The sequence below is a fragment of the Anabrus simplex genome, chromosome 1 (assembly GCF_040414725.1).
Source record: "Anabrus simplex isolate iqAnaSimp1 chromosome 1, ASM4041472v1, whole genome shotgun sequence".
NCBI lineage: Eukaryota > Metazoa > Arthropoda > Insecta > Orthoptera > Tettigoniidae > Anabrus > Anabrus simplex.
In genome coordinates, this window is record NC_090265.1 from 1,764,721,043 (window position 1) to 1,764,739,968 (window position 18,926).

Genomic DNA, 18,926 nt, shown 5'->3' on the forward strand with positions numbered 1-18,926 from the left:
TTATTTTTAATGTTATTTTACTTCAAATCTCTTCAAGATTTTTAAAATTCATTTCATTATTACATGTTAATAAGACGCTTATTTTCAATCTAAGGTTAAGACAATGGCTGATGATGCCTTCATACAAGCGAAACATGTACCACTATTAGTTAACAAATCTATGTAAATCATCCAAGACGACTTTGTATTGATTAGGTGGTCTATTTAATAAATAACTTACTGTTATTATTCCAATCACATACCACTTAGTCGAGCAGCTCGTCTCCTTTCTCCCAAGTCTTCCCAGCCTAAACTTTGCAACATTTTTGTAACACTACTCTTTTGTCGGAAATCGCCCAGAACAAATCGAGCTGCTTTTCTTTAGATTTTTTCCAGTTCCTGAATCAAGTAATCCTGGTAAGGGTCCCATACACTGGAAGTTGCTTGAATGATAGAGTGCGATCTAAGGTTAAACCCAAATATTTGGGGAACCTGTTATGACGAAGAACTCGGTTACAGAAGCTTATGTTCAGTTTTGTGTTAGCCAGTCAGTTATTTAAGTGGAAGCATGATACTTCTGTTTTACTTGTGCTAGAACTGAGTCTCCATTTCTTGAAATAGACCTCTAGAGTGGACAGGTCCCTTGTAAGGATTTCTTCTGCTTTCTTGAGATCTTGATGTTGTGCGACTACTGCAAGATCATCAGAAAAACAGAATTTCCTGCAATTTGTCTCAGGAAAATCAGAGATGTATAGATTGAACAGCAGAGGGGACAAAACTGATCCTTGAGGTAAGCCATTCTTGAGTCTTCTCTCTGTGCTCTTACTGTTGTCTGAGCTCCTGTCACTTAGCATGTTGTTGACAACCTGAACGATGCTTCTGCAGGGTATGACTTTGAGGAGCTTGTAGATCATGCCGTCTCTCCAGACAGTATCAAAGGCAGCAGTGAGGTCGACAACTGCAGCAGATGTTTTAAGCTTCATTTGGAATTCTGCCTCAATATATGATGTGAGCGAGAGTACTTGATTGCAACATCTGCAACTTGGTCTAAAACCTGCCTGATCTGCAGGAATGTGTGCCAAGATTGTGGAGTTAATTCTGTTAAAAATAAGCCTATCAAACAGTTTGAAGCAGCAGCTAAGAAGAGCTATTGGTCTATAAGTTTCAGGTCTATTGGCGAGTTTTCCAGGTTTCAGAATAGATATTATCTTCACCTTCTTGAATTCTGGTGAGATTTCTCCAGTGCTTAAAATGTCCGTAAAGAACTCTGCCAACCATCTCTTGGCATTCTTACCCATGTGTAAGAGGAATTCTGGGTGAACTCCGTCGAAACCAGGAGCTTTACCGGACTTCAGATCTTTGAGTGAGGCATCTATTTCATCAGATGTGAAGGCTCGAGAGTAGTCTGATGTGCGAGGTATTGTTAATTTCAGAGCTCAAGGCTGCCGTCTGATGTACCCGGTATGTTGCTTATCTGCTGGAACTCGAGATGTTGCAACAATGTGAGATCCTATTTGATTAGGTGTCACCGTAGGCTGGTTTTTAACAACTGGTGCACTTTCTCCAAGTTTCCTAAGGAGGCTCTATGTCTTTCCACCGGAGTGAGTGAAATCCATATTTCCTACAGTTTCCACCTATCTGTTCCTTCGGTTAGCATCCAAACTTGTCAGGAGTTCATCAGCAACATGTAAGTCTCCACTTTGTTGGAAGACACTGTAAAGTGCCTCGCTCCCTACACTCCAACCAGGGTTGTATTCTTTCCTATACCTTCTTGGCATGCTTTTGTTGGCTGCTGACATTACTGCACCTAGAAAACATTTGTAGTTTTGGTGCTTCGGTTGGATCCAGCGAACAGACTTATCCAGCTCAGCAGAGAAGGTATTCCAATTAGCTTTTCGAAAATTTCACCGGGCATGTGGTGTCGATTTTACAATTGGGATTGAGATTGAGATGCCAATTTCTAGTATTACTGGTCGATGCTGACTGTGAGGAAAGTTCGCAATCACTTTTATGTGTGATATGCAGAGGATGTCCATTTTTACTGCAGCTGGCAAAACACAAATCAGGATTAGTATCTCTACTCCATACAGCTGATCTTTGGCATCAAAAACTAGATGAAGGTTATTGACTTCAGCCCATTCTGAGAGTTTAACCCCGCATTCATTGTATTTTGAGTACTTCCATGACTCATGATGGCTGTTAAAATCATCCACATAGACTGCAGGATGTTCAGCAGTTGGTAGAACTTCATCAGGTCAAGATGTGGTGGGTATTGCTCTCCTGTATGGCTTAATAGCCCTTATACCTGATATATTGACACATAACTGAACAACAGCATGTGCCTTATTTCAGGCACAATTAGGTCCTCGCCAACCCATTGGCTCCCGCTGCTCACGGGAATAATGCCACCTGATCTGCGCAGATCGAATACCCTCTTAAGAGAGTACTATAAAATCTGTAGAAACCCCCAACTACCCGTACAAGAAGACATCCCCGTACTTAATCTTCAAAGATTGAAGTCTCGTGATCCACCTTTGCAAGATGCTGCTAATATGGCTCACAACAACTTCAACACTGTGAAAGTTTGGAAAGATCATTGGGAAACTTCAACAGACTTGTCTCTGCACAACCTCTTTTCTGGTGCGAAAATTGCTAGTTGATCCCATCTACCATGCAGACAGTGGGCCACTCTTAACAGAATTTGGACAGGCCATGAAAGATGCAGGGACTCACTCTACAAGTGGAACTGTTTAACGTCACCAGAATGCGACTGTGGTGCTCCACGGCAAACCATTCCTCACATCGTCAACAGCTGCAAACTACGAGCCTACTTGGGTAGCTGGGCTGGTTTCTTCATCCTATCAAAGGGAGTATTAGTGTGGATAGAAGGACTGGACATTTTGACATGATTATGCTTTCTTGATATTGTGCCATATTTAATTGTATATATGTATATTTTATGTCATACGCTAAATAATAATTTTGGAAAACTGGATTATCTTAGTATGGTATTCTTTTTCCTCATTACCCATACAATTCATGACACTTCTTTTATTTTATCACCTTTTCCCTACTTTATTTATAACTAGTGTAAACAAATTAATATGGTACCATATTGCATCTAACTATCTTTGAGTTTCATTATCCTAAAGATTATTACAATGAAGCTCAACTTGTAGGATTCCAGCAAGATACAGTAGATATTTTAGATTCAGGAGGTCAAATGGACTCTATCACTATTGATGTAACCAAGGATAGGGTAGATCAGAGAAGACTACTGACTGAAATGAAGCTATTGGATTAGACAAAAGAGTGATTGGTAGGGTGGTTAGATTTCTAGAAAACAGATCTCAGAGTATTACAATAGGTGAAGCAATACCTGATCCTGTAATGATTAAGAAGGGGGTTCTGCAAAGCAGTATTATTGGACCTATAGGTTTTCTTATATGAATTAATGAGTAAAAAACTGGAAAGAACACCGATAAGGCTTTTTGTACATGATGTTAGTATATGACACCAAGAAACTCAGAAATAAATTACAAGAATCTGAATGTGAGAAATGGTGCCAGCTAAGAAGCAAAGGTCAGGGAATGTGTCTGTACACGGAGTTCTCTCCTGCAACCTGCTGGATTAGAAATCACAATGGCCATTCTAGCACAGAGTGACATGTAGCGTTGCACCTGTAAGAGATGTACTGGGAAGGTCCCATGATGGTAACTGATGCAGAAGATGCAGTGAGACTGAAACATTACCTCGCGTCTTGGGTTCCTGTGCCTTCGCTGAAGCTCTTCAAAACACCAGGCATCATAACATCAGGTTGTTCGTAGCAGAGGAAGGATTTCAAGTGCATGGGCATTGGAGTAAATGGCAGCATGAGAAGAACAGACATGATCCCCATTAAAGAGTAAGATTTGAAATGCCCTGCGACCAACCAGACAAATATTAAAAAAATACGAGCTGGATGACTTAGATGATGTAGAAGTGAGGGGTGCAAGAGGGACAGTCCCTAAGAAGACAATAAAGCTGATGAAGAGCTTCACCGTCAGTTCCAAGGAGTTCATCAACTGGTGGATGAAAGCGCTCGGGGGTTCACTTTTGATACTCAGACACCACTTGTATTCGCCAGACTGAGACTTATAATTTACTTTTGATTTTTTAATTAAATTGTTTTATGTATTCTTTGTCTTAGGCAGCCTCCAAGTGGAGGAAGATTTTGAAAATAAAATAGAGAATTCTGAGCGACTGCAAAAAGACTCTACAATGCTGTGAGATGAACAGCAGACAATAGTATGATGATAAACGGGATGAAAAGTCAGGTTGTGCGTTTCACCAAGGGGAAAAGTCCTCTCAGTTTTAATAACTGCGTTGATGGCGTAAAAGTTCCTTATAGGGATCACTGTAAGTATCTAGGTGTTGATATAAGGAAAGATCTTAATTGAGATAATCACATAAACAAGACTGTAAAAAAAAAAATGTACAGATCTCTTCATATGGTTAGGATGTGGTTTAGGGGTTGTAGTGAGGATGTAAAGGAGAGGGCATGTAAGTCTCTGGTAAGACCCCAATTAAAGTATGGTTCCAGTGTATAGGACCCTCACCAGGATTACTTGATTCAAGAACAGCAAAAGAATTTCTCAAAAGTTACAGTCAAAGGTTCCACCTTTACACTACTATTTTTTGTTTGGTTGTTTCATTAGCAATTAATAACTTTCGGGACATGTTTTGTCCTCCTTGGTGGACATCATCAGCCAAAATAATTCTGTAAAATAGACAAAGACAAATAAATACACATTAACACGTTGAGTGCCGAGCCGATTGTAGCACACTATTCCACTGGTGCCAGGCATGCTTTTGAATTGCATTCCGCTGGTGCCAAAGCAATTGTACGCATTGTAGTCTGTTTATATAATCTTGGGATGTATTTATATGATGTACTAAGTAAATTTTATCTCACCATACCATGGTCATGTGTGACGCCATATGGTGTCACATCAATTTTTAGGAAAGATAAAATATAGCGTGACGCCATATGGTGTCACAGAATTTTTTGTCATGGAATGTGCAATACGAATTTCAAATACGGGATATTTATTTGCTAATTCAAATTAACGCAATATTTATGAAAACCTAGTAAAATGCAAAACAAGTACTTATATTACATTACATATTGTTGTGAACAGTTTTCTGATAACTCTAAACAATGAAAATATGCGTCTCGGCATGCCCGAGTTCTTGTTACTCGTTGTAATTTTTCAAACCTTATTGGCATCGTTGTTCAAACATCGTCCTTTGTACACTTGTTTCATGTGCTATTTTCATATTTACATTTTGCACATCTGATCAGGAAGTTAAGGGGAACGCGCCTACTATACGCTACCTGGCTGCTGGCGCAGCTCGACGTAGCCCGGTTGGTTCACGTCCGCTGCTTCGCTCCTCCCTACCTCTCCGCCACACCCCGATACTCCCACGGCACTTCTAATTTTGACTATTTATTTGTTCAATTTTGGCGTTTAAACTTGCGTTGTACATGCAGTTTTCACCTTAGCATTCTACTGCCTCCCACGAATATTCCTACCAAATTTCAGCCGAATCCAAGTGTAACACATGTATGTGTTCCCTCGTAAGATTATTACCAATATCTTCCATTTTTTATATTTTTGCACAACTATGTAAACTGAGTGTTAATACGTACGTAAACGAGGAATAAACAATGCCTGGCGCACTTTCACCTGTGACAATGATCACTGGCCAATCAGTGACTTCGGAAGAATACTGTGGCGCCACATAATGGCATAGAGTAAAAATACATAGCTGGAATAGACCCTGAAGTTCGCCCTTCACTTAGTACCAATTTTACGCGCATAGATGTCACAGCTGATTATCTATGGTGCATCGCCTAAAACTCAACTGTGCCACCATATGGCGTCACGCCAACTCTGATTTCAAGAACGGTGTGCCGCCATATGGCGTCACGCCATCTCAAATTTGAAGACCACCGTGACGCCATATGGCGGCACGTGGCACCCAACGTGTTAAAATACAATTCGGGTTACCGAATATGTCAGTTAAAATGTATTAAAAAATTTGGAGAATGTTCTTAAAATGCTGGAGCACAAATGTTTGGTTCTGTTAAAATGAAGATAAAGATGTTAAACACACGTGATAGTTCCAATAGAATATGATGATCGAGCTCTTCCTGTTGGCATGATGATCTTCTTGATAATTCTTTGTTAGGTTATGAGGCAGGCAGAATATTTGACTGTAAGCACATACATGGAAAAAAACTGTGGTTCAGAATTCGTCCTTGTCTGCCCAAGAGTGGTTATGCTGGATACGTGTGTTACTATTGACGGCTGACTGAAGGTAAAGGTGGAACCTTTTTGACTGTACCTTTTGAAAAGTACACTAACGACAATACAGGCTTTGCAATGAAATTTATTTTATGCAATAACAGCAAAAGATCCAAAGAAAAGCTGTCCAATTTGGCATGGGTGATTTCTGACAAAAGAGCAGTGTTACGAAAATGTTGCGAACTTTGGACTGGAAAGAGTTTGGAGTAAGGAGATGGACAGCTTGACTAAGCAGTATGTTCTGACCTGCCAGCAGAGAGATGGTGTGGGATGATATTAGTAGAGGAATAGAGCTTTTAAAAAAGCAGGAAAGATCATATCGTGGGCATACAAGGAAAAGGCACTAAGTCCAAAATGATAGTTTTGAGATAAACACATTTTAAAGTTCGATGAGTTCTGAAAAATCTGTTTTTATTTTAAACCGGGTTTTCTTGTCTTTATCTAGTTATACATATATTTGGCTGTATCTTCATCATTTATTTACCCTGTGGAGTAAATTTGAACCCAATGTTATAAACACAATAATTGATAGCGCATTACATCATGTTTAGTTCTCAGGAAGCTACATGCACATCTGTAGGATTTTAACAGTCATCCTCAGAGTCATCACTTGCGCTATATTCTACTGCAGGTTCTGGAATTCTATCAGTTGATGTGTCAGATGTTGGTAGAGAGTTGTACCAACCATGAAGCTCCTCAGGGATGTATCGACGTCGACATAACTTAAGGAGATCATTTTTCTTTGCGCAGCTTATTGGAAATTGGTGTGTGTAGGCTTTCGGCAGCTGCTTTAAGCAAGCAGGTGGTCATCCCTTTCCAAGAATGTTAGTTGCTCTGTATTCTTCAGAATGGTCGTACTTATATTGTAGTACCCATGGAATTTCTTTCGTGTACTTGAAACACTTAACTTTGAGCCATTTCACTATGTCGCCATGAACATCTTTTGATTTGTGTTGGACTATCCATTTCATTAATTTCTGAAGACAGATAAAGTCAGAATATTTCAATTCTTTCACAATGTAAGGATTGTTCTTCTTATTCCAAAGCCTTTACGATTGAGCAATTCAAAATATTGCAAGTCAGTCCTGCATGCTGAACACAGGGACAAACTTTTTGGTGTTTTCTATGGCACTGTGCAGAGAATCGACCTCCATGTCAGTGTGGCTACTTTCCAAGAACATGTGTTCTATTACCTGAAGATGCGTAGTTTTGCACAATCCAGAGTATCATAGCTGCAACATGCTGGTTCCTGTTCTGACCTCCATATGTCTCAGAAAACAGGGACACCTCAGTAAGATGTTCAGGAAGGGAATGGAGATATTGAGACAAACAGGTACCAATTTCTGTACTACCCCTCCCGCCATTTAACTTAGTCCAAGCGGAATTCTGTACTGAGCTGTATTCGTAAACCGTGAAGTTGTAGACGCATATCTTTCTGCTGTAGTACAGTTGATTCACATCTGAGGATGGTATTTGCAGTACCGACTGCAAATCAAATGTCGCTGTCACAAAATTTGGGCCTGAAATAGCTCTTTCTTTGTCAGCAGATTTTGCTGTATTACAATGTTCTTTTCTTTGTTGATGTTCATCATACACATTCTGAAGTAATGATTTCACATCACGGGGCGCATTTCTGTATTTTGCACACAAACTACACTGATCTTTTTTAGGTTTATAAAATGATATGTTGTACTCTTTACCAAAAATTTGCCTGTATGCTATTTCTGAAGCAGGCTGTTTTCCTTCATTCTCACACATGTCTTCGTACAAGTTATACATCTTTGCAATGCTCAGTCCACTATTCAAGTACAAAAGTTTTGTTGTTTTCTTTGAATAACGTGATTCTACCACCGGGAAACTTTCAATGTGACGTTTAACGTCTTCGATAACTTCCGTTTTTTTTTTTTTTTTGTTGGCTGGTGTATGTTTTCTTCTCTGATTCTCACCATCGAAACTACTACAAGAATTCCTATTCTTGAAAGCTGTAAAAATTACTTTGTTGCTAATGTGAAGTGTTTTTGGAAAAAAATCCTGACAAACCCTTAACTGTTCTCCTTCTTGTTCAAGGAAGTACTGTTTGGAATCTTGACAATGTTTACCATTGTTCAGACAAACTCTCCTCCTTTTTGGTGTACTGCTGACAACATTTCGGAGAATAAATTATTTCTGTTGTATATAATTGTCCAACTTCCAGAAGATGGAACAGATTTTCTTTTGGTGTTTCTCAGAGAAACGTTCGGTACACTTAAATCTGCACTTACAGTTCACAGGTCTTGGAATTTCGGCGTACCGTTGCAAGTGTTTTATTTTATATGGCAATCCCTCCCAACGTTTATTCCTTTCTATGTTGCGTTTCCATTTGCTAGGATTACTTTTCTTCCATCTGCTTCTCTTTTCCGTTATAGGCTCGACAGGAGTTGCAGAATCTTCATTAATGTTTGAAATCGAACACTTGGACAGTTTTGCTTCCTTTGGTGCTAAGGTAATAGAGTCATCTGACACACAATACAGTCACTGTGATTTAATAGGTGTACAACATTGAATTACCTTTAAAGGATGTCAAGTACTGAAATTACAGAACGTACCTTCGCAGAACTCGGATTTGGGTTTGTAATCGGAATCCAAATCCATAATATCAAAAGCATCATATAATTCTTGCAAACTTGTGACTGGTGAATCATCTGACGTAGATGGCGCATACTGTTTACTACAACCTAAAAGTTAAGTAACACAACCCCAAACTGTATTATAGTAGTCTATTCCTCCATTTCATTATGACACACGACTGAATCAAAGTATTTACTTACCAGCAACTACTTCAGCATCATTTTGCAATGCTAGCTGCACCAATTTCCTTACTCTACTCAAACTCATATTATTTTAACTGTACATTGAACACATTAATCGGTCACTAAATTGCACTAAATACTATAGGCCACTGCCACATGGATCATGCAACATGTGAGATGCATGATCAGTAATGGACTTCATCCGGGAGATAGTGGGCTTGAATCACATTGTCGGCAGCCCTGAAGTTGGTTTTCCGTGGTTCCCCATTTTCACACCATGCAAATGCTGGGGCTGTACCCTAATGAAGGCCATGGACGCTTCCTTCCTATTCCTAGGCCGTTCCTGTCCCATCATCGCCATAAGACCTATCTGTGTTGGTGCGACGTAAAGCAAACAACAACAAAAAAAAAAGTAATGGACTTAAAGCATTATGCTTGCACATTATAGTTTGAAGAATGCACATTCAATGAACAGGCAAAGGGCATTGTGCACTTAATGCCTTTTCTCTGCTAATATTTGTTTGAAAATGGACTTACTGCTTTCTTACATGTTATTATGTTGAAAATGGGAAGACCTAGGATTTAGTGATTTTTTGCAGTGGATAGAGCACACATTGTTATACATAGTATCACTAAAAACTCATTTTGGCCATTTTTGGACTTAGTGGCTTTTCCTTGTATGCCAAGATATAAGAAGAAGTTAGAATTCAGAAAGACAAACTGGGGCAAATATTTGTTTAGAGGAAGAGGATTAATTAGGGATTGGAATACTTTACCAAGGGATATTTACAAAAATATTCCAACTTCTTAGAAATAATTTAAGAAAAGAATACTGAGTGGCTGCGCAGTTTGGATCGTGTAGCTGTGAGCTTGCATTCAGGAGACAGCTGGTTCAAACCCCACTGTCCACAGCTCTGAAGATGGTTTTCCATTGTTTCCCATTTTCACATCAGACACTTTAATCAAGGCCATGATTGCTTCCTTTCCACGCCTAGCCCTTTCCTATCCCATCATCGCCATAAGACCTATCTGTGTCGGTGCGACGTAAAAAGAAGAAAAGAAAGAAAAGTCTAGGTAAACAACTAATAGGAAATCTGCCACCTAACAATCAATCAATTGATCAATCAATCAATCAATCAATCAATCAATCAATCAATCAATCAATACTGACCTGCATTTAGTGCAGTCGCCCAGGTAGCAGATTCCCTATCTGTTGTTTTCCTAGCCTTTTCTTAAATGATTTCAATGACATTGGAAATTTATTGAACATCTCCCTTGGTAAGTTATTCCAATCCCCAACTCCCCTTCTATAAATGAATATTTGCCCAAATTTGCCCTCTTGAATTCCAACTTTATCTTCATATTGTGATCTTTCCTAATTTTAAAGATGCCACTCAATCTTATTCGTCTACTAATGTCATTCCATGCCATTTCTCCGCTGACAGCTTGGAACATTCCACACATTACATGTAACCAATCTCATGAATAGACCCGTATTGAATTTACTATACTGTAGCAGTGTTGTAGCATTATGATCTAACAACATAAAACCAATTGTACTGAAAAGGTGGGAAATTAAAAATCACAATGTTGTAAGCATATTACATTCCACTCAGTCAAGCAGTTCATCTCCTTTCTCCCAGTTCTTCCCGGCCCAAACTTTGCAACATTTTTGTAACGCTACTCTTTTGTCGGAAATCACCCAGAACAAATCGAGCTGCTTTTCTTTGGATTTTTTCCAGTTCTTGAATCAAGTAATCCTGGTGAGGGTCCCATACACTGGAACCATACTCTAGTTGGGGTCTTACCAGGGACTTATATGCCCTCTCCTTTACATCCTTACTACAACCCCTAAACACCCTCTTAACCATGTGCAGAGGTCTGTACCCTTTATTTACAATCCCATTTATGTGATTACCCCAATGAAGATCTTTCCTTATATTAACACCTAGATACTTACAATGATCCCCAAAAGGAACTTTCACCCCCATCAATGCAGTAATTAAAACTGAGAGGACTTTTCCTATTTGTGAAACTCACAACCTGACTTTTAACCCCACTCATCAACATACCATTGTTTGCTGTCCATCTCACATTATCGAGGTCACGTTGCAGTTGCTCACAATCTTGTAACTTATTTATTACTCTATAGAGAATAACATCATCTGCTCCTTTACTCATATAATTTATATATATAAGAAAACATAAAGGTCCAATAATACTGCCTTGAGGAATTCCCCTCTTAATTATTGCAGGGTCAGATAAAGCTTCACCTACTCTAATTATCTGAGATCTATTTTCTAGAAATATAGCAAAACATTCAGTCACTCCTTTGTCTAGTCCAATTGCACTCATTTTTGCCAGTAGTCTCCCATGATCCACCCGTCAATTGCAATACAGTCCATTTGACCGTAGAATCCAAGATATCTGCTATATCTTTCTGGAATCCTACAAGCTGAGTTTCAGTGGAATAACCTTTCCTAAATCCGAACTGTCTTCTATCGAACCTTGAGTTATAATACTGACCAGGAAAACTAGTAGAAAGAGCCAGCTGTACTTCAAGCTGGCTCAGTCAACTAGAAAAAGAAACTCAGGATAGTAAGGAATTTCAAGTTACCCAATTGCAACAGTCAAGTTTTAGGGAGGAAGGGGGTCTGAGATTGCTCTTGGTAAACTGTCAAAGTGTAGTAAATAAACAATTAAAATTCGGTACATTGATGGAATCTTATGAGACTGATGTGGTGATAGGAGTGGAATCGTGGTTGAAAGAAGGGGTGGGTAATAGAGAAGTATTTCCAGAAGGGTACACAGTCTATCGTAGAGACCGAGGAGATAAAAAGGGAGGGGGTGTGTTTATTCTGGTGAAGGAAACTTACTGTTCACATGAATGGTTTACCGATGAAAGGGATGAAATATTAGGGATAAAATTAGTTTGTGATAATAAGAAGGAGGTGGGAATTATAGGAACATACAGGCCTGGAAGAGAGGAAAGAGACATGGAAATCTTTGAAAAAATAATAGATTATACTCATAAAAACAATAATAATGATATGGTAATAATTGGGGGATATCTAAATTTGCCTGAAGTTGAATGGAAAGGAGCTGCAAGTGAAGCCCATGAACAGAAACTGGCAAATAAGTTAATTTGGGAGGGAGGATTTACACAAGTAGTACAAGAACCGACTCGTCTCAATAACTTACTAGATGTATTCTTGGTTAAACCATGGGAAATTGTTGATAAAACTGAGGTAATTGAAGGAATAGGAGACCATAAGGCTGTAATAATGGATGTAGGACTCGTACCAAAAAGGCTTAATAAGAGGGTTACACAAGACAAGAAATTGTACAGAAAAACTAAAGTTGATGAATTTGGGACTTACCTTAAATCACAATTCAGTTGTTGGATAAGTGAAGGGAGTAACGTGGATACACTTTGGGCTAAATTTAAAGGAATTATTTGGGAAGGAGAGAAAAGATTTGTACCTGTTAAGAAGGGTAAAATGACCTCAGACCCTGTTTATTATACAAGGGAAATAAGAAAATTAAAAAGAAAATGTAGAATAGTAAACAGGAAAATCAAAGAGGGTAGGGAGAGTAGAGAAACTAGAAAACAGCTAATGAGGGAACTGAATAGAGTGAAAAAGGAAGCAAAAGAGAATTATATGAATGGCATACTTTAAGAGGGTAATGACCACAAAGGGAAATGGAAAAAGCTGTATTCATATATCAGGAATCAAAAAGGAAAAGGAGTCCAAATTCCTACAATGGTGGGAGAAGGGGGTGAACACTATTTAACAGATACTGAGAAAGCAAACCTATTTAGTAGGGAATTTAGAGATTCAGTCGATGATTGTCAAGAGTTGGAAACCGAAACAGAAGATAGAGAGGGAGAGAGACAGAGGGAAACAAGAAGCTTCTCATTCACAAACGAAGATATTTTCAGAGAAATCCAACTGCTTCAGCAAGGAAAAGCTGCAGGAAGTGATCAAATTACTGGGGAGGTATTAAAGACAATGGGGTGGTACATAGTGCCTTATTTAAAATTTCTCTTTGACTATGTCATAAATAATAGTGTAATACCAAAGGAATGGAAGGAATCTATAATAATACCAATTTATAAAGGAATGGGTGATAAAAGGAAACCAGAGAACTACAGACCAATCAGCCTGACCAGTATAGTTTGTAAAATTCTGGAGAGTTTAATATCGAAGTACATCAGAGGGATATGTGATGATAAAAATTGGTTCATGAGGAGCCAGTATGGATTTAGAAAGAAATTTTCTTGTGAGGCACAACTGGTGGGATTTCAACAGGACATATTAGATCAGTTGGATTCAGGAGGTCAGTTAGATTGCATAGCCATAGATCTTTCCAAAGCCTTTGATAGAGTGGAACATGGAATATTATTAAAGAAATTGGAGGGAATAGGATTGGACGTAAGGGTTACACGTTGGATAAAAGCATTTCTAAATTCAAGAGTTCAGAAAGTCAAAGTAGGAAATAATGTATCGCAGGAAGAGAAAGTTTGGAAGGGAATTGCACAGGGTAGTATAATCGGTCCGTTACTTTTCTTAATATACGCAAATGATTTAGGGTACAATATAACATCAAAAATAAGATTGTATGCAGATGATATAATTGTTTATAGAGAAATAAACAACATTGAGGATTGTTCAGAATTACAAAGGGACCTTGAAAGTATCCAACAATGGGTTGAAGAAAATAATATGAAGGTTAATGGAGGCAAATCAACTGTTACAACTTTTACAAACAGGAGCTTTAAAACTGAATTTGAATATACTTTGGATGAGGTAGTTATCCCAAAAGATGGCAAGTGCAAATACTTAGGTATGAGATTTGAAAGTAATTTGCACTGGAAGAGTCATATTGATGACATTGTTGGGAAAGCATACAGATCATTACATGTCATAATGAGGCTACTTAAAGGATGCAACAAAGAATTAAAAGAAAAAAGTTACTTGAGTATGGTTCGTCCATTATTGGAATATGCAAACAGTGTTTGGGATCCTCACCAAGAATACCTAATAAAAGAAATAGATAGTGTGCAGAGGAAAGCAGCAAGATTTGTAACAGGGGATTTCAGGAGAAAGAGTAGTGTATCAGAAATGTTAAAGGAACTTGGGTGGGAAACTTTAAGTAAGAGAAGGGAGAAAACTAGACTTACAGGATTATATAGAGCCTATACAGGAGAAGCAGCATGGGGAGATATCCGTGAGAGGCTTCAGTTGGAAAATAATTATATCGGCAGGACTGACCACAAATATAAAATTAGAAGGAATTTTAGCAGAAGCGATTGGGGTAAATTTTCATTCATTGGGAAGGGTGTGAAGGAGTCTAACAGTTTACCGGGGGTAGTGTTTGATCCTTTTCCAAAATCTGTACAGATATTCAAGAAGAGAATAAACAGCAACAGAGAAAATAAATGAAGTGTTAGAGGGCATTCGACCGGTGCAGGTTATTGTAAATAAAAAAATGTGTGTGAATAAATTAATTCCATCCCCTGGTCTAAGGAGTTTGGACAGCCAAAGTAGGGGACTGCCTGTAGGGGTGAAGTACAGTGGGGACTTCGAGGGCCCTGGGACCGCTACGGTAGCTGTGAAGGCCCTTCAGGAACTCTGAAAAGTGGTGGCAAAAGGGGCTCTGGTTAAGACGCAGCAGGTCGTTATGCTACTTAGGATCCAGAACGGGTAAAAAAAAAAAAATAGTAAATAAATAAATGCAATGTAAATATTAATGTTATACCAGTTTTATAGTATCATTTGAAGCAATTCCACATACTGTATATCAGTTGACTATATTTGTAAGTAGTACAGGAGATATTATAATTAGAATTTTGTAAACAATATAAATTTATTAAGGATGAGCTGTGTGTTTAATAGAAAACATTGTTAGCGTAAATTGTATAATATTGTATTATAGGAAAAATTGTCTTCTCTTGTTAATTTAATATTTAGTGCTTGACAATAATGTATTTTAGTGTACCATTTGCCACCGAGGTAGACACCTCATTTGCAAATAAAGAGATTTTGATTTGATTTGAACCAGTTATTAATTTTGCAAACATGTCTAATATAATCAGAAAGAATGCCTTCCGAAAGCTTACATGCAATGCATCTCAAACTTACTGGCCTGTAATTTTCGGCTTTATGTCTATCACCCTTTCCTTTATACACAGGGGCTACTATAGCAACTCTCCATTCATTTGGTATAGCTCCTTCAACCAAATAATAATCAAATAGGTACTTCAGGTATGGTACTGTATACCAACCCATTGTCTTTAGTATATCCCCAGAAATCTTATCAACTCCAGCTGCTTTTCTAGTTTTCAACTTTTGTATCTTATTGTAAATATCATTGTTATGTAAATTTGAATACTTCTTTAGCATTAGTCACCTCCTCTATCTGGACATTTTCCTTGTAACCAACAATCTTTACATACTGCTGACTGAATACTTCTTTTGAAGATCCTCACATACCCACTCTCCTAGGCAGCAGCCCTAAATCCAGGTCAGATGGGATTGATTGATTGATTGATTGATTGATTGATTGATTGATTGATTGATTGATTGATTGATTGATTGATTGATTGATTGATTGATTGATTGATTGAGGTATGGCAATGGAACAAATCAATCCTTTGAATAAGACAGCAGATAAAGCAGGTCTACAAATTTCTTTTGACAAGATGGAATTTATGGCAAACAGTAAAGATGCTCCAAAATATCTTAACAAGAAATACGGAAAAATTAAGAAGGTAAACAAATTTAAGTACCCTGGAGAAATAATTTAGCCTAATGGTCTTGATAAAGTAGTAAACAAAACAAGATCACAAAAAATGGAACTAGCTTATCAATTAACTACAGATATTTACAGCAAAATGTAAATAAAAGTGATACTTTTTTATTACTACACCATAACACTGGAGTGCCTGTGTGCAGCTGAATGTTTGGTCTTAAACAATAAAGAAGAAATTTATGAATTAGAAAAGAAGGAAAATAAATTAGGTACTAAGAAAAATTCTTGGTCAAAATAAAATTGAAATTAATGGGGGGAGACGAACAATAAAAAACTTAATTTGAAAAATGAAAGGCTTCAGTCAGTATTAGAGAAAGGAGGATTAAGACTACTATCTTTTATGACCATTTGGTCTGGAGGCTAACGAAAGTTATATTTAGTCATGTTCATAGAAGGAGAGAAAGAACATAATGAAAGAATGAAGAAATGCTGAAAAGACATGAAAGCAAGGAGAGGAAGAAAGTCATGAAGTTACTTCATGTGTCTACAGCTAGCCAAGATCGAATAATAATAATAATAATAATAATAATAATAATAATTATAATAATAATAATAATAATAATGGAAATAAAAAAATAAAATAAAAAGTAATGTCTCCAAATATCATAATAATAACATGGAAATATAGTCTATTGTTAACCTGCAATAAAGCATTAAGTGTGTACTTTCTGCGTTCACTATTTATACTGACAGGCACACATAAAAATACAGATAAATAATGAAAATATTACGATACCTTCCCAGTCATACTTCAGTATTTCGCATCTCTGCATACTCTGACTGAAAACCTAGAGGAACAAAGTAGCCGATAAACACGGAATCTTAAAACAAACATTAACATGTAGGCCTACATTTAATATTTATAAACATTTATTCTCTCTCTCTCTCTCTCTTACACAAACATACGATCTTTTTCGACATTGTAACTGTATTGCATTTGCGTAGATCACGGTACCTTAAACACGCATTTCTCCTTGCTGACCGGGACTGGGGATTTCAAGCCATCTACCATCCTGAAAATGCTGCAGTTCACAAGATGCCCAGAAAACTGGGGAAGTAAAGAAACATATAGACTAACTGCGAAAGCAATACGTGGAAACTTCACTGTATTTTTCGTTAATACACAATATTCTCTCCGACTGCCGGCAGACATTGTGCTATTTCCCCCTCTCGCTGCCATCCAGCGTTATCTCCCCGCTGTGTTGACTAATATTATCACATTTTCCGTCCCCACCTAATGCCAGCTGTGGATTGCAGATTTGCTTCTTTAAGAATAGTAACCACTATCAAAGAAACAAGGAAAAGGAATAACTCCGATATTCTTACAAATTTAATTAAAAGAATCCAATCCAGACTTAAGTTCACAATATAAATTAACACTAGCTACTAAAAATTATTATTATAAATAGCATTTTGCTGAGCAGATTGCTGAGAGTACAGTATGTGCTAAGCATAAAGGCGCAAGGTTTTAAATGCTTTCAGGCCCAACTTTTAGTCTATTCACGAATGAAGATCTGCGAAAACGTAACCAACAGCTGTCATTAACGCAGCAAACAGCCATACAAAAATAATAGTGGGTGTGTATAAAACATTGAGAATACAACATAGGTTATTCAGTGCACAATTTGTGTTGGTCTTTTCTTGTAGACATTAGCATGGTATCGGGTAGCGGCGGTTCGTGTTCAAGAGCACAAGTGCACGTGAAAACCCTGAATCTGGACCCTTGTTACTCTTTAATTACGTGGTATCAAATTGATTAATTAGAATTGTCATCTACCGGATTTTAAATTTGTCGGATTCTACGCTTCAAACTTCCAGCATTGCATGCATGTGCACACAGGTCTTGGGCTCTCCTTACGGAAGGGGTGGCTCATGCGCGCGAGTTACAGTGACATCATGCCTTACGGAGACGTTACTGTACGGCAAGTGCACACGTCCAATATGCTCCTCTAACCAAACCTTACTGGATGGTGCTGCCATCTCTATACTTTTTTGAAAAGCTATAGGTAGTCTTCCTTTTATATTTCAGTATCCCGCAGTTTCTAGGCTGGTGAAGACTAGTTTGACTTACTGTTATTATGCAGTGTGTTATTGGCCATTGCGTATAGACTTGCTTCAGTGGCGGCGATAAGGACCCCGCTGACCCCGCGGGGCGGAAGAGGAGGGGGGCGGCATGGCTTGTGAGGGGACCATGACTGTTTCTTAATTCAGTAGCTGAAGTGTAATAATAATAATAATAATTTCGTGTGGCTATTTCTAGCCGAGTGCAGCCCTTGTAAGGCAGACCCTCCGATGAGGGTGGGCGGCATCTGCCATGTGTAGGTGACTGCGTGATATTTTGGTGGAGGATAGTGTTATGTGTGGTGTGTGAGTTGCAGGGATGTTGGGGACAGCACAAAGACCCAGCCCCCGGGCCATTGGAATCAACCAATGAAGGTTAAAATCCCCGACCCGGCCGGGAATCGAACCCGGGACCCTCTGAACCGAAGTACAGTGCGCTGACCATTCGGCCAACGAGTCGGACAGCTGAAGAGTGATTTCACATATTGATAAAGCTACAGCACACAACACAGTATTATTTGTATTACAGAGGGTTATTCCAAACGTGGGCCTTCGTAGTGCAGAGCTTCTTTCGTCGGTAGGAGTACAGTAGTTATTTCTAAAACAATGTGGATTTTCCAACCTGTTCCAACAATAACCATCCCTTGCTGCCACTTACAACAATCAACAAGGCTTTTGAAGTAATTAGCCAGTTCTGAGAACTAATACTAAATTGTGTAACTTCTTCTTCTTCTTCTTCTTCTTCTTCTTCTTCTTATTATTATTATTATTATTATTATTATTATTATTATTATTATTATTATTATTATTATTATTATATAATTCGCTGGGGCCATCAAGGACCACGTTAAGTCTTGTTGCATTTGACACTGAACTTGGCCTTCTTTAGAGCCCAAATTTCCCTCCTTCTTTGTGAGTGGGCCTGCTTACG

At 38.2% G+C, this 18,926-nt stretch overlaps 1 protein-coding gene across 4 annotated transcripts in view; it reads right to left on the bottom strand.

The window, feature by feature from the left end:
* The window catches only part of LOC136858757 (uncharacterized), a 125,905-nt gene extending 108,807 nt beyond the window's left edge, over window positions 1-17,098 (bottom strand). For all 4 annotated transcript variants that reach the window (XM_068225684.1, XM_067138534.2, XM_068225685.1 and 1 more), the window contains exons 1-2: window positions 16,890-17,098; window positions 16,671-16,722 (exon numbers count right to left, since the gene is read on the bottom strand). In XM_068225684.1, the coding sequence (XP_068081785.1) occupies window positions 16,671-16,722; window positions 16,890-17,087 (250 nt within the window). In that variant the 5' untranslated portion in view covers window positions 17,088-17,098. The remainder of the gene's footprint in view (window positions 1-16,670; window positions 16,723-16,889) is intronic.
* Between the last annotated feature and the right edge of the window lie 1,828 nt (window positions 17,099-18,926).